This window comes from Pogoniulus pusillus, chromosome 17 (genome assembly GCF_015220805.1).
Source record: "Pogoniulus pusillus isolate bPogPus1 chromosome 17, bPogPus1.pri, whole genome shotgun sequence".
NCBI classification, from domain to species: domain Eukaryota; kingdom Metazoa; phylum Chordata; class Aves; order Piciformes; family Lybiidae; genus Pogoniulus; species Pogoniulus pusillus.
In genome coordinates this window covers 5,890,701-5,918,374 of record NC_087280.1, presented here as the reverse complement: position 1 = coordinate 5,918,374, position 27,674 = coordinate 5,890,701, and the positions used below count along the sequence as shown (strand labels likewise).

The 27,674-nt window shown below is 43.7% G+C and overlaps 2 protein-coding genes across 6 annotated transcripts in view; one reads left to right on the top strand and one right to left on the bottom strand.

Annotated features, from left to right (window-relative positions):
* Positions 1-434: 434 nt before the first annotated feature.
* Positions 435-27,634, bottom strand: LOC135182875 (C2 calcium-dependent domain-containing protein 4C-like). 5 transcript variants are annotated; one of them, XR_010305329.1, is made up of 4 exons: positions 27,535-27,621; positions 22,239-22,367; positions 21,826-21,867; positions 7,646-8,791 (listed from the first exon to the last, which is right to left on the bottom strand). XR_010305329.1 is itself a non-coding variant. In XM_064157424.1 (3 exons), the coding sequence occupies exons 2-3, from the start codon at positions 22,251-22,253 to the stop codon at positions 517-519; spliced, it is 1,371 nt and encodes a 456-aa protein (XP_064013494.1). In that variant the 5' UTR covers positions 22,254-22,367; positions 27,535-27,634; the 3' UTR covers positions 435-516. The 5 variants fall into 5 exon arrangements, 2 of the variants coding, with proteins under 2 accessions (XP_064013494.1, XP_064013495.1); XM_064157424.1 differs by lacking the exons at positions 7,646-8,791; positions 21,826-21,867 and adding an exon at positions 435-1,872 and having other exon boundaries at positions 27,535-27,634; XR_010305328.1 differs by lacking the exon at positions 21,826-21,867 and having other exon boundaries at positions 7,646-8,919.
* The window catches only part of TLN2 (talin 2), a 164,418-nt gene continuing 164,056 nt past the window's right edge, over positions 27,313-27,674 (top strand). Inside the window, exon 1 of the mRNA XM_064157421.1 lies at positions 27,313-27,500. The gene's annotated coding sequence lies outside the window, so the exon portion shown is untranslated. The remainder of the gene's footprint in view (positions 27,501-27,674) is intronic.

The following is a 27,674-nucleotide window of genomic DNA, read 5'->3' as shown; positions in this document are numbered from 1 at the left end:
CTAATTCTAAAACAAGTTCCACAACACTTTCTGCCCTTGCCAGACATAGGACTGCCTAAAGCATTCTTTTTTGTAGATGTGAGTGCTGTCAAGAAGGCCTGGTAACTGATGTAGTACCTGAGAGCTGCAGCAGGATTCTGTGCCTATGCAGAGTGCCAGTACACTGCGTGCACATGCTTTGTACCTGCTTAGGGACCAGAGTGAGTGAACAACAACCCTTTCCCCACCCTGAAAGCCAGAAAAAAGATCAGCTTTGACTGGGTAACTACCTAATCCTTTATCCTAATGGCAAAACAGCCCTTCTCCCCTCCTCTCCTTTTCAACAGCCATTTTTTAATGCAACAGCAAATACCTCACAAAGTTGAAAGCGTTAAGCAGCAAAATGAATCACAGCAGCATGAGAGTAATACCAAGAAACACAGTGCTTTCAAGTATTCTTTGAAAAAAAGAGTGCACCCAAAACTTTATTTAGTAGAAAACTTTCAGAAGACAAAATTAGTCTGAATATTTTAAGTATTACACTGAGAACATACTCATCAAAGACAATTCCCGTTCTCCTAAGGTGTAGTCTCGTTTCATACTCCACCCTTTATTCATTGCTTTCATCCTTACAGAGAGGCTGTAAAGCTCTTCTTCTGCAATGCCATCAAAAAAGAAGTCCTCATTGAAGATAGGATTTTTGCTTCTCTTTATAACAGTGCTTCTCTGCTTCTGTGTTTTTCCTGGCACCAGGGAAAAGGTGATGCAGCAGTTGATGTTTTTGGACTCGACTGAGTCATCATATAAACCCTCTGCACTGATCAGGCGGATCCTCAGCCTTTCGTTCTCTGAGCAGTATTCAGCTGATAGCCTCAGCATGCCACCTTTGTCCATAACCACAGTGCTCTCTCCCACCAGTCTCTCCCGGCTGTGGGCCAGATCCAGGGGAAATATGGGAGAACAGGATGTGCTAAAGCTCTGCATGGCAAGCAGCCCCTCTGAGGCCCGCCTGATGACACTGGGGCTGTTATCAGTGGAGCTGCTTTCCTCTGTAGAAAGAGAATTGTTCCTGGGCATGCTGGACTTGTTCTTGGCTTTCAGCGCTCGGCAGAGCAATCCCTCCTGACTCTGTGTTTTGATCAGGGAGCAGGATCTGGGAGGAGACCTGCTGAGAAGTGGAGAGCTGAAAGGAGAGGAGTCACTGGAGGAGGCAGTATCGCTGTCGCAGGCACCTTGCCTATGCAGAGAGAGATGCTTCGGAGGCAGCTTCACAGAAGCAAAGCTGATAGCAATGGGATTAGATGTACTCCCTTTGCCACTGAAAGTGTTAGCTCTGGATCGAGACATTAGTAGGCTGGGCAGAGCACCATAAGTGTCAGTGTGGAAGATGGACTCTTTTCTCCTGGTGTGGGGACTCTCCAGTAAAGTGCAGAAGCCATAAGAAGTGGGAGCTCTGGGAAAGTGAGGCAGGGAAAGTGCTGCTTGGGACTGTGGGTCTGAGTTGGTGCTTTCTTCCTCCAGGGATGGAATCTCTTCAGCACTTTCCACCTGAATGAGATGTGGCAAGAAAGAATTGTGACTGTAGTCAGAAGAATTGCAGTCTGCATCCTGTGGACTGTGGTCCTGGTGAAAACCTGTGCCTTTTACAGGGCTGGAACTGCTCAGTCTTGGGGGGATGCAGAATTCAGGGATTCTGTCAGGGGTCAGCACATTAGGAAAAGCAACAGTCCCCATTCGGGCTTTTTCAGGCAGATTTTGGGCAGGCGGCAGTCCCAGGAAGGAGGAGCTAGGGAGGTTTCCATTTTCATGTGATGATCGGATCTTTTCCAAGAACCACATCACTACAGCCAGGCAGGAGATCCTCAAAGGAAAAAGCCTGAAGTGCGAACCCACCTGCAGACATACAAAGATGCAAGAATACATAAACATTCTTCTTGGACACACTACAACCAAGGAAGGACGGAGGATGCTAATCGATGTAGAAGTAACACAATCCCCGCCAGCCCACAGGCTCAAAACAGCCTCTTCCCAGCACACTATCTAGGGAAGTCCACTGTATTTTGCCTCAAGAGCAACACTAAACCGCTGAAGAGATAAGCCAGCACTGCCCAGGGGAAAACGTCCCTCTCAGATGAGCTGCACTTCATTTTGTCCCATAGCAGAGGACGTACCTTATCAGGCGCAAGCCACTCACTCCTTGCGGCAGCCCTCGCTCCCTCGCCGTTAACCGGCCACGCACTCCACCTGCAGCAGCAGCTGGACAGCCGCGGCCAGCCCCGAGCCGGCCCTTTTCTAGTGCCGCTGGGCGCCTCCCACCCGCGCCGCCGGCGGAGGGAGGGGAAACCCTGCTGGGCTCTGCTCCCGGCGGAGCGGGGCAGAACGGGGAGGGATTCTAGCAGCGCCGCAAATGCCCCCGCGCCGCGCACCGGGGCCGTGTGTACAGCACAGCAGAGGGAAGTGACCTGCAAAACGCGCCTGTGGCGGCGGAGCTCTGTGGGCTGTGTGGCCCCGCGGAGCCAAGATGCGCCCGGCACCCGCCTGCGAGCGTGGCAGAGCAAGGCTGCCCTCGCCCGGCCCGGCGTTCGTAACGGTGGGCAATGCCACCCGCACGGTAGGCAGCCCATCGTCCGTCCCTGCTTCCAGTTTCTTTCTGATGAATGCAGATTTACAGAGGCGTCCCGAGGTGTTCGGAGATTAACTAACAAACCCTGGACAAAAGCGGAATTGTCTCGGTGCTTCTCTTTTTCTCGAGATCCTGGCAGGACTCCAGCACCAGAGTAGTAGGAAGTGGGGACTGTGGGTTTTCAAGCTGATTTGAAAGGAGCTTTGCTGATGCTTTTCTCTATTTGAATGCGTGCCGTGCCCCCGACCTCCCACATCCCGCCCCATTACCCAAAAAGAACAAGAGACAATTGAGCCCTAACTCGCAGTCCTGTCACTGATACTGAGAAATAACAGAGGAATGCAGATGCAGTGAGAAAGGCACAAAATCCTTTGGCAAGTCCCCTTGAAATGGAGTGTCAAAGGCACAGGCATGCATGATGCTTAACAGACACTGCACAGAGCCAGCTGGGATCCATGAACTTTCTCCCCACAGTTCTGAAATGCATAAGAACTTGAACAACCTCTGCATTCTCTCTATAATTATCCTGCGTGCTGCAAGTAGGAATCTTAACTGCAAAGCCAGGAAGGCCTGCCAAACAGGTTGGCCAAACGCTCAATTAAAAGCAGTATGCCTGCAGCACACCCAATAGTGGATTAATAATTTTCTGTCATTCTTTTTCCTGCAGAGGAGCTGAAGTTCACATTTATGGAGTGTTTGACATAGAAAATGTGCTCAGAGAAAACAAAACAAGTGGGTTACAGGGACAGTGAACACTCAGAACCTGCTGCAAGGTTTATCTGGGAATGTACATGTTCTGGGTCTGAGTCTTTCCTCTCTCCTGCTTGTTTTGTACCAGTTAAGCTACAATTTCATAACAATTATCTAGTGATTCAAATCAGAGAAAATTCTTTCTGTAGTGTTTCTTTAAAGGTTCAGAAGATCCTGAATGCCCTGGTAGCATTCTGATTGTCAGTGCTTTTGCAGTTTACTTACTTGGATTTATTTGCTGTGGTTCAAATAATCTCCAGATTGATTTTGAGACTTACAGAAAGGGTTTGTGCTGCCCAGCTATTAAGTCTTGCATAGGAAGAGGAGCTGTTGGAGACACTGGGACACTTTTCTTTGGGAAGCAGAATGCATGCCATGTAGCTGTTACCTATTCAGCTGTAGCTGTACCAGGCAGTACAGCACTAGACATCACACATTATGCACCACATAGCTTTGTGAGCTTCATTCAAATGTATACATCTCTGCTTTTAATGCCAAAGAAAGATTTGACTCTGAAGAAAAAAGGGAGGGATATAAAAGTTTTAGTGGGGACCTTATTGCCTCCAGCAACAGTTCATAGAAGTAAATTGGATATGGCAATCACAGCAATTGGCCTCGGGTCCACAGCGGTGCCATCAGACAGTGGTGAAATGAAGTAGCTAGCCTGGCTTACGTACTTAATATCCATTTAGTCTCGTTAGACTTCCTTCGCAGTTCGTGAGAAGAGCTAGGGGGTTTGCAGAGTGCTTCAGTCTCCTGATGGCAATTGCCTCTCTCCCTCTAGTGACTGCGAAGAGAGAGCAGGTGCCTAACACCGGGTGGTGCGTATCCTCCCCTTCCCCTTCCTAATAAACCCTGCACTTTATAGCTATTCACCAGATTGCTGATGTGCTGGGAGTTCAGGAACAGTTAAGTACTTGTACACCCCTCCTGGAAATAGGCACTCACATATATAATTAATTAGCTGTTTAGCTTCCTGTGTTCAAAACGGTTTCTCTTTCTTTGATTAGCTTCAGAGCATAATTAAAACACGCTGCCAACAAGGCTTCCTGTGTCTGCAATAAACCACTTTTAAACCGGAAGGGATACAAATTGTGGCAGGGCTTTATTACAGCTCCTCTACCAGTAACAGGGGAAACCCTGGGAGCTGGCCAGGGCCTGGCAAGGCTGCCACAGAAGGAATCTCTTCTCCGAGCAACACGGGACGACGCCTGCATTTGTCCTTGAGGCGTGGCGCCGATACTATTTTTCTGTGGTTGTCTGGACTTGGCACACGGAGCCGGCCCGGGAAGTGTCCGACCGTGTCCCCCCGAGGCCCTGCTGACTGCGGCCTCAGCAGGACAGGGGCCGCAGCAGGGCCCGGGCCCCCCCTGCCGGCCGCGCTGCTGCGGGGAGGCCGCTGCGCTCATCAGGAGGGCTTTGGGTTCTCAGTTCAGGTCTTCGGAGGAAGAACTCTTAGGCTTGTCTACCTTCTACTCATGACGCAAGGCTAAAGCTGTAAAGGCGATTTTGCCAAAAGGTGGTTTTGATTTCCAAAAGCATGGCAGGGATGACCTGTGCACTACAAAGTATTTACTGGCAGGTTTTATGAAACGAGTGTTTCTTTAAAACCTCTCCCCTGCCCAGACAGACACACCAAAGAATCCTTCCCCAAAGAGCACAGATCAGAAACAACCTTAAACTGCTAAGAGAGGAAGGATTAGTGCTCTAAAGCACCTGAAATACATGTTCTTAGGGCATCCTGGGTGGGTGCAGTTTGTCCTGCAGGTACAGCACGTATAAATCTTAAATGCATCAGATGACGTTGCTATGTTGAAGCAGCAACTTGCTAGCACAAATAAGGCTCATGAAAATGAACGAGGCAGCAAGGACACTTCAAAAAGGATAATTCACCATGTCAAAACATGCTAACTCTTGATGCAGAGTGTTTAACACTTTAAAACCAGCTGTATCGGCAGACAGTGCTTCCCCCTATTTCCCATGCAATGAGCTACAAAGACTGAAGTGCCACTGAGAGGAGAGTTTCTGGGTTCAGCCCTAGTAACAACAACTGCAGCTGCCTGCAGGCCATACTCTGTGGTACTGCCATGGGCTGTGAGGGCAACTCCAAGGAGTCATGCGTGAAGGGGTTTTCTGGATGTTCCTTCCTTGGCCCCAGCCCACTCCCATTCATGGGCAGACAGTGCAAGGTAGGAGGTAGACACTTCCCAGTTGTAGTTGGGAATTCCATTGTGAGAGCTACCAGGTAGAAGAATCCTGTGCTGCATGTGCAGTGAGGGGGTGGAGTGGGGGGGATGGGTGTGAAGTGGTTAAAAATGGCAGCCTCCAACTGACTTCCTCCTCTCCAGGTCACATGCAGTGACTTCAGTTGTTTATACCAGCTTCCACACAGATTTTACTTGACTTAAAGAGATACTCCTCCTTTGCAGCAAGTCTAGGGCCAGCCAGTCTATCCAGCTTCACCTAGTGTCGTAGAAGGCCAGACATGTTTCCCTGTTCCCCCTCTCCCCTACTGTGGGGAAAGCAAGGGCAGGAAAGTAAACAAAGGCCCTGGTGCCTTCCAGTCTCCTCCTCCCCTTCCAAACAGGGTACCCACATGTATTTATACACTTGTTAGTGCCCTAAAAAGGTTACAAGTAAGCTCTGACTTTACCTAATATGGTTAAGTTTGTCAAAGTGCCATTCTGATTGGCTGATCTGTGGCCAAGGAGCCATTGGTCTTGGGCTACATTGATAAAAAGAGATGAGCATGTAAAGATGCTGTGCTCTACCTTAATATGCTTCTGACATTGCTCTGCCTTATTGTGCTTCTGCCTCATTGCTCTCTGGCTTTGCATCCTGCCATGCTCTACCTGCTACATAACAAGCCCTCATACTTTGTCTACCTGGAAACTGCCTTTCCTCATGTTTACCAGGATTAGGCATTAAGTGCCTTCACATGATAGGCTTGCTTAGCCAGCACAACATCATGCCCATATGCACATCTGCAAGACATCCTGCCTGCACCTCTGCAAACCTCCATGCCAAATCTTAAATCATCCAAGAAGAACCAGGATCACATCAGAGATTGTCTGCCTCTCTGCCAGCACCCTGTTAGAGCCTGGGAAGATTCAGAAGTCTTAATGACTATTAAGACACTGACAGAACTCCCTTCAAGTGTATGGGTACTGTCTGGAAACTAGTTACCCCCTGGAATCCTGAGGTAAATTTTGTGAGTAAACACTCAAAAGCCTCTTTGGAAAACTCTGTAAAATTCTTTGATTGAATCCAAGTGCCTTCTGCCTTAAGCAGAAAGAAACTTCTCAAGTCTCTCTAGTGGACAAGTGGTATAATCGACCACAAGAACCTTTTTCCAGTTCTAATACTTTACTGTTTGTATTCTTGCTAGTTACTTTTAAGTGTTCTAGACTCTGTTTTCCTCTGTAATGTTTTCATAACTGTTGCAAAGAACCTATTACTAAAAATACTGGTCAGTGGCAAGAGCCTGAATAGCAAAATTAATGAACTGTGTTAATTTTGAAAAATAAAATCTGGCACCATACCACCATTACAGCTACTCCTTGCAGAGTGAATATTAAACAGCAAGCTCACAAACAGCAAAAGAGCATCTTCTGAGTAGTGAGATATAGTTGAACATTTCTTCTATGTGAAGTTGGTACACTGATGGGATTGGCCTCAATATAGTGATGAGTAGGACATGCAATCCTGAGAGTGCCATCTTTAAGTGGAATACATTTCAGAATGGTATCACTAATCAGCAGCACCTAATTAAGAAACAGATACTGCTTTTGATACACTGCAGTACCTTTAAAGCAAAGCTCAAAGTTAGACTCTTCATCCTTAGACTGTCCTGAGCTTTTCTGTGGGCAGAAGGACAGTTCTTGCTGAAATTTAATTTTAGGAGAAGCCAGCATGTCAGCAGCAAGGCTGTAGGTTTCTGTCCACTGGGTTGTTGTGAATGAGAAAGTGTTCCCCGTTTTTACTTTCATTTAAAACACAGAGCCTGCAATAGCCCTGACCCTGAAAAGCTGCACCCTCATCACCTGTGATTACCCCTTTATCTCAGACTTACTTTTGCCTAAAGAGTATTTGGAGAACAAAAGTAATTGGGAATATCAGTGTGGGGGGAAATCTATTAATTAAACTCATACCAGTAAGAACAATCTGATTCCAGGAGCCGATAGGAAGGGCCCTGTAGACTTCAGGCAACTTTGAGAAAAGGCTCAGGATTTTGTTGAGGTGCTGGTTTGGTGAATCAGAGAGACAGGATGAAAACAGACAGTGACAGCTTGGTTATAAGGAGGAATTTGATTGTTTTAATTTCAATTTAAAAGAAAAGTGGAAGAAAATTAACCTGATAGTGTAATTATACCTTGGGATAGATTAACAACTTTTGGGCCATTTTGTGGATGGCTCCCACTCACCCCAGGCATTAAGTATCTGTCATCAATTTACAGTTTACAAACAGAGAAGTGTATCAAACTAGGTTAGAAGTGCTTGGGAAACAACACTGGCTCACAGCAGCAAGCTGGAAGAGTGTGAGAAAGGCAACGATTTTCTTTGACAAACTTCATCCGAAGTCAGGGAATCCATTGGCATAAGAAAACAAGCACTTCAACAACTGCTTCCAAACACAAAGAGTTCGAACACATGGCCAGATATTACTGTATTAAAAAAAAAAAACAACAACAAAAAAAACCCCACAAAACAAAAAACAGCAAAAAACTCAACAAACTGAAGCTATTCCTGTCACACACATTCCCACTGTGAAAAGCAGAAATAAGCTCATGTGACCATAACATTCTCTGGCACTTTGTAAAATTGTTACATGGTGTGGAGCTTTGCTTAAGTGGAGAGGACAAAATTAAACCTTCATTGTTCAGCTATGTCATCCTCTTTCATTCCCTTTGGCAAGCTTTAAGTTGAATCCAGCCTCAGCCTCCCTCCCTCATCTCCTAGGGCCAGCAGTCTCCTGCTGGAGCAGGCAATGTGGAACACATGGCACTTGTGTGCTGGGAACCTCCTCCACCCCAACCACTTAACAGAAAACAGGCTGCAATTTACTTGCAGTACATGTTTTACTTGAGGCTTCACACTACTCAAAACCATGGCAGAACCTGATACTTCAGCTGCTGGGACATTTGTGGTTTTTCCTACCCACGCATGTGAAGTAAGAGATGTTTTCCTATTTTCTAGCACTTATAAGTATCTTTTGGTGCTTCATTTGTCTAAAAAAAAAAAGAAAACCAAAACAAAAACCAACACAATGAAAACTCTGGAAAATGCTTCTTCTAGCATTGGAGTTACACGGACAGGTCACTGAGAAGAAAGAAGGGATATATCCAGACTATATTTGTGTGAAGCACGGCTCTTTTTTCATGCCCAGCAGCATCATCCCCAGAGCTGAGTGGTACATCAGGTTCTGTATTTTCCTCCCACCTGAATACATGACAAAAGAAGCTCCCTGGTCAGCAGTCTTGATCTATGCATCATCCATTTATATCCAGACGCTCTGTTGTGCAAACACAGGGTGGGCAGGGGCCAGCCCCTCCCAAGTGTCTGTGGAGCTGAAAAGACATGAAAACTGCAGGTTCACACAGAAAATCCTCTCTCTGTCCTCCGGGACAGAGACTGCTTTTCATTTCTGTGCCAGAGCAGTGTCTGCCTCGTCACCACTATTCAGACAGTAGGGCCAGGATCAGAAGGCTATCAGCTCATTTCTGCTGCTTTTAATTATGCAGAATTCAGCAGCAAAGTGAAGGCCAGCAAATGGCACAGGCACAGTACATAGCACAGCATAGTACACTGCCTTCCAGTATTGCTAATATTGAGCTACATAACAGCAGCATTCTGTGTGCTGCCTGCTCTTTTCCTCTATTTACTCTGGTCAGATGAAACTGGTCAATAATTAAAATATACTCAGTGACTTTCCTAAAGCATTGGAGTGTCAGCATTCAACAACAGCTGAAGTGGCAGTCAGGCCAGAGGAGCTCCAGCGCTTAGATAATTCACCCACATGGTCCATTCAAAGATCAGCTGTTTCAGGCAGTCTGAAAGTCATTAAAACTGCCCCACTTAGCCTGTCAACAATTTGCTCTCCTCTAAGAATATAATGCATATTCCTTCTCGATTCTGTTTTTTAGATGTGAGTCAGAGCACCTTGGGAGTTGTGGAGAACTCCAGGAACCCTGGGTTTCAGTCACTTTTCTAAAGGAAAATTGCAAAATGAATTATAGGATTGGGGAGTATGTATTTATTTATATTAGGTATAACACTGATAATCAGGTTGCTATTATGACAGTTACAGTGATACAAGCCCTTCAAGGATGGTTTCAGTGGTACATGACCATATTGGGACTACACAGGAGCACACTTCACCTACTGAAAAGTGGCAACTAAGGGAAGAGAGCACTCTTTGGCTTGTGTTATTATACTGAATGCTTTGATTTTAAATATTTTTGAAAAGTGTCTTCAGTGTGCTGCCCAGTGAAACTCCAGAAAAGCATTGCATAAATCAGTTTGAGTTAGCAGCACTTCATGGCCTCCAGGCAAAGAAATCATTTATGGTTTCCCTATATGGTAAGATAACATTAAAAGAAAGAATGAACTGAGGATTGCTATCAGTGAATGGCTGACAATAAGATAGAAGATTGATTTGATCACAGGAGATGCAAACATATTATGCCTTTAGGGGGTAAGTGAAAAGCTCAGCATTAAAATAAATTACTATCAGATTCTGGAGACAGCAACTGGAAATGGACTAATGCTCCTTTCTCTGTCATGCTGGCTTTACCTCTGTGTAATCCTGCTGACTTCAGACTTGCTCTGCTCAAGTGAGAAGAGACTCACATGCCAAAGACATGCTATGCCAGCTTTGACCCAATTTGGCAATTGTGACCCTAGATTTTTCAACATCAATGTTCCTATCCATGTTGGTTTGCTGTGGCACTTTGAGCTCCATACACAAAAATATAGTGCTTTAAAAGAGTTCTCTTGCAAGGGAATTGTTGGTATATACTTGTTCATTTCTTTTATGTTTCTTTTGAATCAACATCTCATTTAAAATCTGTAATATCACAAACAGTAGCAATTTCCCTCTTCAGATCCCCCAAAGCATGTTTCAGGTCTTTTCCATTTCACTAGACTTTTTTTCAGTACTGATTCTTTCATAGAGCACAGTTGCCATGCCACCCTTTTATTTTTTCATCTATACTGGTGCTAGTCAGAATATAACTCCATTTATCATAATTCATCTCACTCTCATTTCTATGCAACTGAAACACCAGAAAAAATCAGCCAAAGAAAGGCTAACCCAGGCAACTTGGAACACTGCATCTCATAACATCTTGTAAAATATTTATCGGATAGCACTGCCTCCCTCCAATTTGTTTCACCTTTTATCTTCTGCCCTGATATGTTAAACTAGCACAGTCTACAAATTTGGTGCCCAATGTGGGGCAGAGAAAGCATCTGGCTTAACTAAGACAATTGTTTTTGGCAGGAGACAAAAGGGTTGAGATAACAAGAAGTGAGATAATGACAAGATTCAATTAAGGCTTGGGGCTTGTTAAGAGAATTTTATACAGTTGTTGTTTTGGTTTTTTTTCCTGTGGTGTGTTCAATATGTTGATGTATTTGCTTTCTGGGAGAGGCTAGGGCCTATGTGCTGACATTGTGTATATATTCCTTCTGGTGTATATATTCCTTCTCTAAGCCTACAGGCAGACTGGCAGGCATGGCAGCTGCAGCAAAGAACCAAACTGTGCCAGTATCAGCTGCCCTGCACAGAAAGAGAAGCATACAAGGGAAGAAGCTTGTCCTGCAAAAGATAACGACATGCCAGGGCCATCACAGGAACAAGAGAAAGAGCCAAGGCTGCTTGCTCAGTTCTTATCGCTGGTTTTGGAAGATGGCCAAGGACAAACAGTGGGTGAAATAAACAACAGGCCTCAGCAGTGTGAGGAAAATCTCTTTTCCTCTGTACAGGCCTGTGTTTCAGCTGTGAAAAAACTGTTCCAGGAGGTCCATCAAGTCCAAAAGCAGATGTACTACACCTGAGTGTTCTATCACTAGTGTGATGGGGAGTGTCTGCTCCTGGATGTGTTGGAAGCTAAGCACCAGAATGCAAGCCACTGTTTGCTTTCACTTGAAGGAGTGGATGGAGTCACTGGAATCAACTGCCCCAGAGGTGGAAACACAGCCCCTCCACTTGGACTGGTCATGGACTGATCCAAACTGCTGGAATAGGGTGGAGCTCCAGAGCATGTGCAGTGAGCTGTCTTCTGAATACTGCAAAGCAATCTCATTTTAAGTGAGCACAGATAATGAATGATGTATGATGTGTGTTGTTTGATGCTAATGGCGGCTGGGCATGACACAGATAGTATAGAATAAGGGGTGGAGAATGACACAGATTGAGTTTTAATCTGCTACTATGCAAAACCATCCTGCCTTATGCCAGCTTCAAATGGAGCTTAAAGTTCAGAATGTAATGTGAGAGGCTTCCTGTTCTAGTTGATGCTTTTGCTGGCTCTCTTGGGTCTTGGGTGCTGGCTCTCTTCTGCTGGGATGGCAGCTGCCTAGGAAGGGATGGGTTTTTAGCTCACTGGCTTTCTCCTTGCTGCTGTTTGCTGCTGTGCTTTTTCTGTAAATAAGATAAGATAATTGTGCATTGTCCTATCTCTTTTATATTAACTCTTTATCTCAATCTGGATTATTTGTGTGTGTGTGTTACTTTCCCTCACTCCTCTGTTGTAGGGAAAAGACTGTGTTAAACTAGCAAAATAATGTACTCCAGAACTCCATTTGCCTCCTCTCCTAGAAGTGTCCATTGGATTTTTGCCATCTCCAAATCTATCTTGCTTTAATATATCAAATCTATCCCTAGACACAGACATATCACTGCTTTACATCAGTCTGTCAACTATGGCCTGCATATTACGTGCCAAAGTCCATCAGGTTTACTTATATTGGGCCCTATACTGGAGATGTCATCATTTCACCAATCTTCTTGGCATTGATAGGCAGTTTCTCTAGATGGTATCTAGGCAAAACGTTTCAAAAGAGACACGACTCACTTCTCCTAGTAACACTCTTTACTCTCCTCTGTAAAGATGCTAATTTCCTGTGCCAAAACTTTGTTTTTCCAGTTTTATTTTCTCCCTTTCTTTTCATGAGTCATGATGTAATTCCTCACTATTTGGTAACTGGCTAGGAGATTGGTAGATTGCAATTAGACATACATACATGGTACCACCTGCTAGAGGCTTTTGATTTCTCTCTTGGCTCTGAAGCAGCTGTTGGTTTCCATTTTACAAATTCAGAGTTAAGGAAAGAATGAATTAATTTGTTCTTTCTTTAAATGCTTTAAGTCTTCTGCAGGATATTAGGGCATGTAACAGACTCAGAATAAAATTCAAGATCTCAGGTAGTCTTAATACGTTTTACAAAAGTTTTGTCAGTGGAATAGCACACATTCAATGAGTTTATTTAAAGGGTCCCCAGAATTAGACAGATCTACAACCACATCTGTTTATCCCTATGGTTATTTTGCTGGGTTTGTTTTCAACTTTCATCTGATTTTAATAAAGCCAACAACTGCAAATTATATAAACTGATATGATACAAAATGTTAAGGCAGCCAATGCATTGAAAACCCACCAAGAGGTGAAACAGAAAAACCTCAGTGTTCTACTTTGAATCCCTCATTTAAAAGTGAGAGAGACAAAGATACACAATGCACTATGTCTGTGTTTTTTCAGTTCACTGACCCACAAGTCAATCCTTGCATTTATCAGTAACAGGGAATAATTATCTCAAAAGCATTCATGCATGTCAAGTTACCTGCAACATCTTTTTTTCAAGTCAGCTGTAAACCCGCAGATATCAAGTACTAGGAGTTATGATCGTTCTTGTGACAAACAGCTCTGAGTTTTCTGGGGGGAAATGAACTGTGCCATTGCAGAAGCCCAGAGCTGGCCATGTGCACTGAAGCAACATGTCTTTCCTCTTCCTTGAGGTGCACCAACTAGGTCTGCACCACCATATCAAAATCTCCACAAAAACTTCAGAGAGCTGTTCATTATTGACATAGTTCCATCTAATGTGTATAAATGAAAAGCATCTTCCTTCATGGGATTTTTTTTTTGTTTGATTTTGGGATTATTTTCCCCTCAAACATTCAACACGTGAAAAAGGGAGCTGGTGATAAGCACAGTGCCCCTCTTACAAGGGCTGTGCTTCAGCACTAGGTAGGAGAATGCTTGCTGTTCCCTCATTGAATTGCTGTGTGTAAGCACACAAGAAACATCTGCAAAATCTGCCCAAGAGCCAGAAAGGGATTTTGAGTTGTATGTCTGGGGTATGCACTGTTGCCCTGTGGCCAGGTTTTCTGAAGCAGTATAAATTTCCTTGCAAAACCGTGAAGTTGTAACCAACTCCCTCCACAGCCACTAATGTATAGAAAATCAGACACCATGTTTTCCCTTTCCTTTTTTTACCCCGTGCTAGTTTGAGGCTAATTGGAATATTTTAGTGAGAAAAATTAGATTGTAGGCTATGAAAACAATGGTGATGCCTACTTCACTCATAGGTTTGCTGAGATGTATAAAAACAAGAACACAAATATAGATAAGACAGTCAGTGTGTGTGTGTGTGTGTGTGTCTGTTGGAGTCTGTGTTTCTCCCTGGGCTGCTTCTGTGTAAGTAACCCTTCTGCTTCTAACTCCCCTTGCCGATACCTCAAACTCACCTTGCACATAAGACAAACTCTGGGATAAGGTAGAGGGGTGGAAATAAGGTGGAAGAGTGGGTGGGAGCCCCTCCAGGCAACTCTGATTTCTGGGAGGGGTGTTGTGTTTCTGTATTACTTTTAACTTGTATATTTCTGTGTATAGCTGTAAATGTTGTAAATATCTGCTTGTATATTGTAAGCTGTAACGTGTGTGTGTGTGTGTGCATATATATATATAGATATATGTATGTAAGCTGTAAATATAAAGCTTCATTCCTTAACTTTCCAGCCAGCTGAGTCTAGTCTGGGTGATTTCATAAGAGCGGGGGGCAGGTAACTCCCAAACCATCACACCCCCATATCTAATATCTTCACTATTTCAAACTGTAACCAGTTACGAGCTGTTTTCCTGGTACTCACTGCTGTTGCACAACTCCAGTCACATGAGATGGGCTAGGTTGTACCTGTGCTACAGTGCTGGACCTTTTTTCTGCAGTGGGACAACCTGACTTACACTGAGGGGCAAGAATTTGACATCTGAGTGGAGGACTTTCAGCTGACTGGGATTTCAACTCTGCTTCAGTAAGGTTTAAGCCATGTAGCTCAATGTGGAGTGCTTATGGCTGCTTTCAAGGAGGCAAAGTACAGAAGAACTAAATGTGCAGTAACTGAGTTGCAAGTGTTTTAAGGCACTCAGTGATGTGAACAGACACTTGATAGAGATTCTTTAAATTATTTCAAAACAGAATCTAAATAATGTGGTTTGCACTTATGCTTAGGTGCTTTTACAGTCTGCACTACTTGAGTCTATCTACAGAGGCGGTTCCTGAGTTTAGCTCCACCACAGTTCAGATTTAACTAAAATCTGTATCAAAACATATACTGATTTTGGTCACACATCATATGCCTGGCTACATCTAGTCAAATAGCCAACTGTTTCCAACCCCTTCCCCTGAATTCAAAACAAAGATGCACCTCCCCAACTTCGTCCACCTCTGAGTGTTGTAATGTGATCATCAGTACCTACTGGAAAGGTAGTAGGTAAGCTAGTGCCAATTCCAGCCACTGACTAGTACAGAAAGCACAGAAAGCCACAAAGTCCTCAGCATCTAGGCTTTGGCATCCTTGGTATATAAGCAACACAACCTTTGAGATCTCATGATTCAGCTATATTTTTGCATGTCTGGTCTCTGGTGACTCGTAAGGGGCAATTGCTGTCAAAGCCTTTTATGTTACCACTGAAATGCCCAGTGATACAGGCTTCGATTTCTTCCTTAAATTCCAGTGAGAAAAAACAATTACTGACATGGAACATCACAGAACTGAGATAAAATTAAATCTTGGGGTGAAATCACAAATTATTCTATTGACCAAGACTTAATTTATGTTCATCATCTGAACTTCCATTAATGCCAACACTGTACAATAGGATGGCTTCTTGGAATCCAAATCCCTGCTAACATTAGTCCTCCTAGTCCCTCATGTGTTCAGAGGTCTCTTAATTTTATTTAAGCACTTAGTCATTGCTGCATTTTCATTTGCCTTTAATTTCCTGTTTTTGTTGTTTGGTTGGTTTGGTTTGAGTTTGCAATGTAACTTATTGCTCACTGACATTGTGTTTTTGCTTTCTCATGTAACAGACAAGTCAGCCACATTGGAGGCCTGTGCATCCTAGGTCTAATTCGATAGGGAATGGAGCAGTATACCATTTAAGATGGCTGTATTCAGGGCATGCTACTTATCTTACCAACATGAAAGTGATAGTAATCCCTGCAAGTCTCATGAGACAGGCTGCATGTATCCTGGGTTGACTCCTTGCTGCATGTCATTGATAATTTTCTGAGACTCATTAAAAGATGCAGTGGAGACTTATGTGTGTGCCCTTCCTGTCTGAGGATGGCATTATTTCAGTACCTTGGATGCATTTTCCCTATACCCAGCAGTGCCTTAGCACAAGAGCACCATGATCATGCAAAACCCTTGTTGCTCTTACAAGACTGCAGTCTCAGCTTTGGAAAGCTTTCAGCTGAGCAGATGGAACTCTGCCTTATCCAAGTGCATTGTAAGAGGGAAACTAGAGGTGAATGTCAAGTACAATTAATTCATATTGTACATCTTAAAAAAAAAAGCTACTCCTGCCTACAGTTAATGCATTCAGTTTATGGAAGAGACTGGGTTCTAGGAGACTTGGCCACATCAGCTCACCCCTGCAGTTACTCTGATAAACTGGTGGAGCAAATACCAACCTCTATTTTCTGTTTTTTGGCAAATCCTGTGAAGCCAATGTTTGCCTCACAAAAAGGAGGTACAGCCTTTGTAAACATATGCAACAAACGCTGATCGACCATGTCCAATCACAGGGTGTAAGTGATGTCCCTTTTGTTGTCTCCTAGGCAAAGTGGCACACAACCCTTTTGCTCTGTGGTTAGGGCACAAAGATCTGTGGTTACCACCATGGCACTGCTGACTCCATACTGTAGCTGTAGTTACACTGCACAGCCTTCCCCTACTCCCTCCCCGGCTCAACTCTGTTCAAATCAATCTGTGCAACAGAAGTGCACAGGACTACATTATGTTAACAAGTCTCTGGAAAGTACAGTATGAAAGTTTACAAAGTGGATTCCAGGTTCCTAACCTTGTAAATAAAGTGCAATTACAAAAGTTTTTCTCATATCTGTAATTCTAGGGCTGCAGTAGACAATGATGAAAAAGTTCAGTTTGGGTAAGTAACAAGTAGAGAAATCTCTCACTCACATTTCAGTGAATCATTACCTTCAACAAGGAACTTAAGGAAAATACCTGCTTTTCCCTTTTGCTTCCTACCCTCAAACATGCACAATGCACAAGCAACTGAAATCATGTTTCTTAGGGAGAGACTGGGATACCTGCAAAATGCACATGCCAGCCTCCAAAGGCAAAGGCTGGCACTGACAATGGAAGGCACACCAAAGAGCCTGTTCTGTTGCTGCAGGAAAGAAACTTCTTCCTCCCTAAGTGGCTAAGAAATATTTAACCATTTCAATTTTATGAGTATGAAGTAACAATAATTAAAATACCAGTAGAACTGCTAGGGTAAATTCATGTCAGGATAAAATTGAGTACTTAAGGCATACAACACATTCCTGGGCAAGCTGTGTTTCTAATTTGTATGAAACTTCTAGTGTGGCATTATTACATATTATTGAGGGAATGCTGAAATCATGACTAAGGCAGAACTGTCACATTTAATAGTACTATCCAGTACCTCTTGCTGTAATACTGCAAGTGTCTGACTCCATAAAATGACTCTGGCAACCTTAGCAGCAGTGAATGGAATAGCTCAAGATACTGTGTCACGTGGCTTGCAGGTCCTAGGTCTCTAAAAATACTTGATAAAACAGAACAATTAATCCTGTGATGTAGCTATTCCGTCAGTACCATGCCAGCCATTTTTAAGATTCCCTAAACACTTGCCCAGACAGACAGTTGATGTCTGGTAGGCCAGGGGTCAGAGACTATCATATTTTACAGCTCTAATTCAGCAACACCTTTAAGTGCTTGCTTAGATACAAAACGGGGCTCTGCCTCATCACTTCTCCATTTACTTCCTCCTTGTCAGGAAAGCAATGATGCTTATGCTCAAAATCAATCTGTGGTAAGGCCAAATTCTACCTCATGGACTTCAGCAGGACCTGTGCCACCATCTTCAACAACACAATACAGGTAGGCAAAGGACAGATTTTTCACAGATAAGCAGATCAGCAGGACTTGTGTGGATTTTCAGAATTGCCACAAGGGTCTATTGGACTTCCTAGGCAACAAGTAGCTCTAGAAAGCTCATCCTTGCCCACCAAACTGTTTTTAACTCCAAGAGAGAGCATGCCACTATAGACCTAATTGATCTGACCTTTTAATTAGTTGCACTCACAACTATAAACTATGATACTATTGATGAGACATCCAATCCTGATGCTGGCACAGAAGAAGAATCAATGACACACAGTGCTTTGTCAGAGTGGTAGAAAGAGCCAATGAAAAAAAAATCATGGTGCCAGTAACTACTGAAATAATTTTTTTCAAGTGGGGTTTTTTTGAGCATTGACTGCACATTTAATCACAGGGATACAGAGGGCTGTATGTTGTGGCTCTTCACTGTCAACCCTCTTAAGTATGTTAATGAAGCAGGATTCATTTTTGCCACAGCATGGCAACATTCCTGCCAAATGCAACAATATCTGTCTCTCAGTAATTGCTGCACCTAAAATTGTGCAAGAATTGGCAGTCTGGGCTCCTACACAGAAATTCAGATCTGTGGCCAGTTTAGTGGCCACAGAAGGGCTCATGCTTCTGAGCAAGAGAAGAGTATTTCACCTTGTAAAGCCAGAAATAGTTGGATGTGTGCCACTGGTGAAGCTTATTCATTTGACTCAGCAACAACTAAAGACATTATTACAGTTTTTCTGGATAGAACTGTGGAAAAGTAGAAGCAGCACTTAATGATTATTCATAGTTTGTCTTTATCCATTTCTTCCTCCACCACTTCAGAAGTGGCTGTTTCTAGGTCCCTCCATAATGCCTCACAATAGCATGAGAGCCTTCTCTGCAACTGAGAACTGAAAGAACTGCCCTGTATTTCTTCATTTTGACACTTTTGTCCTCATACATTGTAGGAGTCCACAGGTAACTACTGTGCTGAAAAAGATGACTTTTTCCTCAATTATTTTGCTAATCTGGAAATATTTCATGAATGCCTAAGTATTTAATCTGTAAATATCCGTGAATGTCTGCCACCATTCAGAAAGTAGTTTTATCTGAAGATTGTTTTGGTTTTTAGAACAATATCTGATTTGTGTAAGGTGGCTAATGAACAGTTGTACACGAATGCCAGTCAGCTACCAGAACTGGGTCAAGGCTTCTTATCAGCATAAGCAAACTAAGATGTGCTGCCCTAGAGATAAAGTGCCTAGGTTAGGTTATACTCAGAGCTGATTTTCTCCCACCAATTAAAAAAAACCCACAAATGTAAATGGGATCCAGAAAAGGCTCATATGCACCATTTTCACTAAGTAGTTGCTGTTTCATACATCATCATCTCCTCCTGGCAGCAGCAGCTGCCAGTCTGGTTTTCAGGGCTCTGCCAGGGCCCATTCTGCCATCCCTATTGCTGCTGCCTTTGCCTGTGCCTAAATCTAGCCCTACCAAGCACCAGGAAATTAGCCTCAATCAAAACTAAAGAAAATTCCTTACCTCAAATCTACCTATGTATATACTTTCATCTCACTCCAAATAATTAACATGTCAATAATCTTGCCTGCAGGGATCAAATAGAAACTTATGGCCATACAGTATGTGCCAGCTTCCACACTGTCTTAATTTTAACTCTTACCAAAATCTACAGCATTAATTTAAGAAAATCCACCTCTGCACAAACAGGTAAGGTCACTGCTAGTCATTGCCTCTCTCTGGTAAGTAGGCTAGGCAGGCAGGTGTGTGCACACACGTTTGCACAGACACCTCTATTCATGAGGGAATGTATTTGTGTTTTATTTGAATGATCAAATTGTTGCAAAGGCACTTTAAAAAACAAACTATAATGCCAGATATGCATAGAGCAAGGTATAGAACTGGATGCAAGGACCTAAGTATGCACCAAGTTCCATTAGGATGCATGCCTCAGTGAAGTCTAAGTTCATGTTTCATGGTTAAGAAATGTTTGCTGTGTACTTCAAAAATCCCACATTCTCTGAGCACAAGGCTGGAGAAATACCTTGTAGTGCACCCTTGCTGTGGGACACTTTTTGTTACCAACTCGCCATGAAATGCAGTGTTGCACTCTCAGGGAGCTTCCTGCACGATGAGGGACAGCCTATAATACAATGAAGACTAACCATTTCTGGAAGGCATGTTAAATCTGTACTGAAACAGTGAATTTTGCCCCTGAGGTGATGAATAGAATTGAAGATGAACAAATCATTCTGCAGAACTCATTAGATCTGTGGAAAGAAATCCATGAGTCCGTTTTCCAAAGATGGGACAAGCTGCTTGAGGTTGAGCCTTGCAAAGAGCTGAGTCAGCTCTGGAAAGGAAGGGGTGGCTTGGCAGAAATAGTAAAGCTGGTTAGGGAGTAAGGGAAAGCTGCCAAATCTACAAGTCCTGATTACAATTAGTAGATTTAATAGACTCTTCTGTTATGAGATCTTTAAAATGGAAGAGATTGGAGAATGCCTAGCTCTGTTCTAATGCATGTAGTTACATCTGCATACATTAGCTGCCCCAGGGCATTCCAGTTCATTTGCATTACACAGGCAGCAGAAAAGGGATGGAAATGCTCCCTTTCAGGGGCTAAAGTGCAGAGAAGGGTTTTGATGTGCAGCACAGCACTGGCAGTGTGGCTTCTTACAGCAATAGGAGAGACTTGTCCACAAAACAGGATGGGAGAAGGAGCAATGCCAGCTATCCTTGGTTTCCCACAGCCCAGCAGGAGGTAGGGCAGTTGAACATATGTGAGACCAACCCCGAACACTAAAGTGTCCCAAAACTCCAGAATGTATAATGTGGCTCAAAACTGAGCATAAAATTAAGAGTCAGGGCTGTTATGTTTATGTTCCCTTCAGACCTCAGGCATGACAAAAGTGGTGCAGTTCTCATTAATAACTGCTGTTATCATTAAAAACGTCTGTTCAATCATTATTGACTTAATCTATCAACAAGAGACCACAACAGTCAAGAGATTTATCAATAAGTCGCAGAAAAAGAAGCTTATTTTTGAAGCAGACTAACATAAGGATATATAGGAAAAAACTAGAGGATGCACTGATCTATTTTTTTATAAAATTATTCCATGTAATTTATCTTCTTATAGTAATTATGTGCTGTCAGTGGTTTCATAGGAAGAGTGTTAATTTTTCATTTTACTGAGGGAAGATCTAATTTGCTATTCCCGTGGGTGAAAAGCTGATTATGTATGAATTTGATAATCAGAAATGATTAATTACTTGGTTCAGAACGTTAGTCTTATAAACCTGGTTGGATATGCACAGACAACAAGATGTGCTCTGATTAGAGGCAGAAGCAGAAATAATGGCACTAGCACAAACCTGTATAAAATGCCTCTGCAAAAAGCATTATCACAAGATCCGGATAGCATTTTAAAAGTCAAACACAGGCCATCCTAACATGCACGCAGGTAGAAGTTGCTTGCTCAGCACTGACAGGGGACTCCACTTGCACATTTACCCTTAAGATATGTTATGCAAAAGTTGTGAGTTACATATAATTACATTCTCCCACTTAATGTCAGAAGTTGCTCTTTCCTTCCCACGCAGTCCTTTGTACAAGCTGATCTAATTCATCATGGTTTTATAAAATTGCATGCTTTACATATTTGGATAGAGATGGATAAACGGATTTAAGACATTACTGTAGAAGACACTACAAAAAAAAACCAGCTGCCCTCTTCCTAAGAACTCCTTTTGTCTTGCTAAGTTATAGATTGCCTAGCACTATGCAGCCACTTTGTTTATGGAACAAATTTCCATCCACCTACTGGGATCTCTTTCAGAGTTCCTCAGACCACTCAAAGCATTGAGACCAGCAATAAGGATTAATTTATCCTTCACCTCTCTTTTTCCTCAGACATTAGATGAGTATTTGTCAGCAATACAGTAAGATACGTGAGCAAACAGACCAGCATATTTCTATTACACAACAACCTATGCTTGCCCGTTGGTACACTGCTTAACAAAAATAAAGAGAAACTTACTGCTTCTCCTGTATGAGGAGGCCTCAGGATTTGGTCCACATACTAAAGAAAACCAGGAAGACACACAATGAAAATCCAAAGATCTAGGAAGAAATCCAGCAAGATTCTCAGAGGGTGTGAGAAGAAATATTTCAAAAGGTCAGCAGAACTGAGCACCCAGAAGAACTTCCGTCTTGCTGGGGAAAAAACAGAGTTGGAGAACATTCAAGCTCACCTGCTTGTGGTCACAGCTCCATGCTCAAGTTACACCTGCTTACAGTACCAACTCAAAATGCTACATATCAAGAAAGTTACAAGGACAAGGGAAAGAAATACAGAGAAGGGAGAAATGGATTGAGGAATATATGTAGGCAGCTTCCCATCAGCCAAGATGACTGATGTCTTCCTGTGCTCTGCCCTACCACGTGCCTTACCTTAGAGGTAACCATCCCAGGACACAGCTCTATTTTCCTGTGATTTCATTCCTTGGCTCTCCAGTGGAGATCAATAATTGCAGTAGTGCTGGCTGTGTGCAGAAGCCTGGGGCCATGCCATGTAAATCCCTGTGTGGCCATAAAGAGAACACAGCAATTGAATAGGAGGCACGGGAAGGAGCAAAGCTTATCTAGTATTTCAGCTCCACAAACCCAAAGTACTTTTAAAGCACAAAGTGGCCCCAAAGCTGATACTCTGGGATGTTTTTCTCTTGAGCTAAAAGTTTGCAAATAAATACTGAATTTGAAGAACTATATTCTTTATATACATGAAGTTCACCCTGTGGGCCCAGATGTTAGTGCTTTATTAAACACACACATTAGAAGAGGCATCCAGTAAAAAACAGTGTGACCACTGCCAGTTTTTCCTTTGGCAAAACTCCAGCAGGAAATAATCCTGTCTCAGCCATAGCTCTCTCCTTTGGTACTGCACAGACTCAGACAATGCATCTGTTGGACTCATTTAAATATGTCTAAGTCTGTGTTTCATTGTTTTAAAGCATCAAAGACTTTTGCTGTTATAAATCATAATGACTAATCAGTAATTCTGAACAGCAAAGCCACATGATAAAAATGAAGCTCAGCTGCTGCCAGTCACTGAAGGAGATTGTAAAAGAGAAAGAAAACAGTTACATGCATTACAGTGCATGTTATCCAAGTGATTTAAGACAAGGTGATAACAACATCTCTCATTTTAAAGGTGAAGATTTTTCTGTAACACTGAATCACCATAGTTAAGGAAATACAGTAAAGATACTCTTTATTCCAACTACAAACTCAATATAGTGCAACATCTGGCAAGCCAGAGAAGCAGCAACGTGTTTCCTAAAATACCTGGCATTGCTCCAGTGCTTTATCAGCATCCTTAAAATACAGGGGATTGAAAAAACACCATTATTGCTGCATGACATGAATTTCAGGCAAAGCAAAAAGGTTCAACATAATTCCATATGAGTCATATCTGATTTGGATGACTCTAATACTCAAGCAGTTTAGAAGGCTAAATCTTATTTTCAAAACTGTAATACAGTATTTCCATGTGTACTTTGTGCAGCTAACTTAACGGCCCATCTTTGGATATGTACAATAAAAGTTACAGAGCCAAACTTTAAAAATACAATGCTAATTTAGTAGAGGCCTTTCAAAACAACCAGGAAAAAATGTGTTTATATGTATACCCAGGAGTATCTGCAACCCAAACACTCTGTGTTGCCTACTGTTCTATTGAGAATTGCTAGCTAAACACATGTGGGTCTGTAGACAGCAGTCCTCCCGTTTACTTTGATTCTTCCCATAGTGTCTTTGAAAACCTGAAAGTGTTCATCACATTGAGTTAGGCTGCAAACATTAATGTTAAAATATAAGTCACAAGGGGCTCATACTCAAAAGGAAACTTGGATTACCTTCTGAAGGACAGCATTAGTGAAAAACACTGCTGTTTGGGAGTCAGAATTTTTCCGATGATACCAACATCATGCTTGAAGGTAGCCAGACGGAGGGACCAGGGTACCAATTTATGACCCTTCCATTTCTGAATACTATCTGGGATACCACTGAGAGGGGTACTGCTCTCATTCTTATTCTTCTGACCTCCCACATTGCCAAATCTGCATCCCATTAACTTTGTTAGGGGTGACATTTTCTGTGGGAACCAAATCTGAATTACAATACTATCCTTCATTTTGAGTTCTTGAAACTGTTCTTTCCTTTAATATTAGGTACCACAATATCTCTTTCATGTTCTGCAGTCTTCATCTTGAGTATTCCTTACCAAAAATGTTAACTCTAGTCTAAAGTCTCTTACTTAGAAACAGCTGAGTGATTTTCTGTAGATATAAATGCCACACAGGAAAAGTACAATCTCAAAGAGAAACTGCATTTTAGACTGTAACATGGCTGCAGAACTAAAAAAGAACTTGATAAGATCAGCTGATCCTGCACTGACAGACATCAATCAATGCCTTGTCTTTATCATAACTAAAATTAGTGAGGCTGCAAAAAATAGGTAAGGTCATGACAAGACTGCTACAGCTTTGCCCGACCTTGAATACTGCAAGCCACCTAGTTTAAGATGAGAGGGAAATGACCCCTTCAGTTACCCAATTTCTTTGTTAACAGTAAAGAGGGTTTTTTATAATAAATTAATTACTGGAAGTTACTGTGGAAATCTGAAGAACTACCTCATTAGTCAGTGAAAGAGGAAACAAAAAGCCCATATACAGAAAATAATCAGCTCAGTATCCAAATAGTAGAAATTATCTAGAGGGCTAATTTGATTCGCAAATGAAAGCTAAAAAGTCAACAGACAGCTGCATCAGATTTTGAAAGGTATAAAGTCTTAATAATCTTACATGAGAGGAGTGCAGGAATCTCACCTAAATTAGTAATCTTTTCAAGAACATCTACATAGAAGTGGGTTGTTTTTTTTTCAGGAACATCTAAATAGTAAATGAAAGAAAAAAAGGTTTTATGGATAATCTGTGTAGATGTTTTGTGCCTCTACTTTGAGGGAATTGTTTAACATCTGCCTCCGGAGCCAAAAAGGAAAAAAATGTCCACAATCTTACTGTCCCACCTGCAAACCACTAAACTTCCCTATGTTCACACACCAGTCCCATTTCACTTCATAGACACACATAAGGTTGCTGTAGCTCTTAATGTGACAAAGCACACTTGCCCTTAAAGCTCTGGGGTTTAGTAATTAGGAGATGAAAAGATAAAGTGTTAAAACAGTTAGGATGGAAGGAAAATTCAATCTCAGAAGTGAGGTCAGCTGCCAGATAGTGTCTTAAATGTAAAATATTCCTTAAATACAAATAAAACATAGAAATGTTGAGTATTTTATTAAAAAAATGTATTTTTTTCCATTTGCAACAAATCATAAACATTCTATGTCACAGTTGATAACTGCAGCTGGAGAGAAGAGGTCAACATACACCTTGCTACAACCTTCTTTCAGGTAGCTGTGAAGAGCAATCACAGAATCACAAAATACCTCTGCTTGGAAGAGACCTCAAAGATTATCCAGTCCAACCTTTAATGCAGCACTGAAAGGTCAATGCTAAACTATGTCCCTAAGTGCCAGGTCCACATGCTGCTCAAGCACCTCCAGGGATGGTGACTCTACCACTGGAATGGGCAGACCATTCCAGTATTTGATAACCAGGGCTGGGTTAAGACCATCCCAGGTGTGGAGAGTGAACTGAAAACCTGGCCCTTGCTGTGGGGAGGATGCCCCCTACACACAGAGGTCAAAGTTCATTCCACTCACACTTCCTGTCCAGAACCCTATTTAAGAGCCAGTCAACATCCTCTTCTCTTTCTTTCTCCTTCCTTTCCCATAAATACCTTTTATTTTTTGTTAAAATTACTTTTTAGCTTCTAAGTTAGTGCAAGGCTGTTCCTTTGGTTGTTTGACTCTTTTTACTTCTGCCTAGTTCTTTTCTCTATGGGGAGAAGGGAGGCATCCTAAAGTCCTGTTCCATTGGGCTTGTGGGCTCTGGGAAAGCTTAAATAGCAACACCCTCTCTGTGAAGAAATATTTCCTAATGTCCAGCCTGAACCTTGCTCCAACATCCCTTCAGGTAGCTGTGGATAGCAATGAGGTTTCCCCTCCATTTTCCCTTCTCCAGACTGAACAACCTCAGCTCCCTCAGATGCTCCTCACAGGCCATGTGCTCCAGGCCCTGCCCTTCTCTGGACACACTCCAGCACCTCAATGTCCCTCCTGTACTGAGGGACTCAGAACCAAACACAGTACTCAAGATGTGACCTCACCAGTGCAGAGCACAGGTGAATTACTCTGTTCCTACTGGCCACTGTGTTTCTAATACAAGCCAGAAAGCCAATGGCTTTCTTGGCCACCTGGGCACACTGCTGACTTGTATTCAGTCAGCTGTCAACCAATACCCCTAGGTCACTTCCAACTTGCAACTTTCCAACCATGTGTCCCCAAGTTCGTAGATTATCATGGAGTTATTGTGACCCAAGCGGAGGACTTGGTGCTTGGCCTTGTTGAACTTGATACAATTAACTTTGGACCACAGATCTAACCTGCCCAAATACTGTTGTAAAGATGCTCTACCCTCTAGCAGATCAACCCAGCTTGGTGTCAGCTGCAAACTTACTGAAAAGTGCACTCAATCCCCTCATCCAGATCACAGATAAAGATACTGAAGGGTCACTAGTGGGGACACCACTAGTGACTGTTTGCCAGATTTAGCTCCATTCACTCACCACCACTGTCTGGGCCCAGCCAACCACTCAGTGTTTAATCCAATGCAGAGTGTACTTAACCAGGCCTTGTGCCATGAGTTTGTGAAGGAGAAGGCTGTGGGTGACAGTATCAAAGGTGGCTGAAGCCCACGGCCCTTTAGCTCATCTGTTAGGTGGGTCACCATGCTGCAGAAGATCAGGCTGACAGAGCCGGCCTGTCATAAACCTCACCGCTGCCGAGTACCGGTGGACAATCACTGCCCCGTATATAGGTATGGAATCCATTTACACCACCATTACAGCAGCAGAGCTGTTGAAATGATGCCGGCTGTGCAATGACGGTCACGACTGCTGTTTGCAGCAGTCTAGGTCTTACTGGTGATGTTTCTAAGTGCTTAATGCAACAGAAGCTGCATCTAGCCACTTCTGCAACTCTGAAACCATCCCTGCCCACAGCGTTCCGCTCGCAGTCTCCGGCCAAGGCCCAGGGGATGGGCACACGCACTCTGAGGGGGGCGGGGAGCACCCGCGCCCGCGTTACCTGCGCGGGAAGGCCGCCCCGGCTCGGCGCACAGCTGCGGGGCTCCAGCCCAGGGGCGCTCAGGCGCGAATCCGGGCTCGAGCGCAGGGGGCGCGCGCCCCCCAGCCTGGCGCGAGAGGCTCCTCGCGAGCCGCCACAGCTCCGCGCGCGCCTCCGCGCAGCGCCGGCGGGAGGCGCGAGGCCGCGCGCGCTGCCTCAGGAGCCGGGCCGGCGCGCGCCTCGCACCTCCCCGTCAGGGCGGCTGCAGCCCCCGCCGCGGGGCCGGCGTGCCGCTGCTGGAGCCCCCGCTCCAAGAGAGAAATGCTGCGGTCCCCCGACCGCCCTCCTTCGCCCTCCTGAGGAGTCCTTGCTCTCCCCGGTGACCGCGGCCGTGGACGGGCAGAGCGAACACGACGCCACCCCGTCGCGGGCTGTGGTCAGCGGAGGTGCCTCTCCCTCATACTCAGGTAAAACGAGCCCCAAGCCCTCAGCGCAGCGAACCAGGTGGGGCGGAGCTCCTTTCCCGCCGCTCCCCAGGCGCAGCGCAGAGCCAGGCGGGCGGGAGCCGCGCGTCACTCGGGATGGGCCGGTGGGCCGGCGTCCTGGGCTTCCCGCGCCGCGGGTTTCGCTGCGGCGGAGCG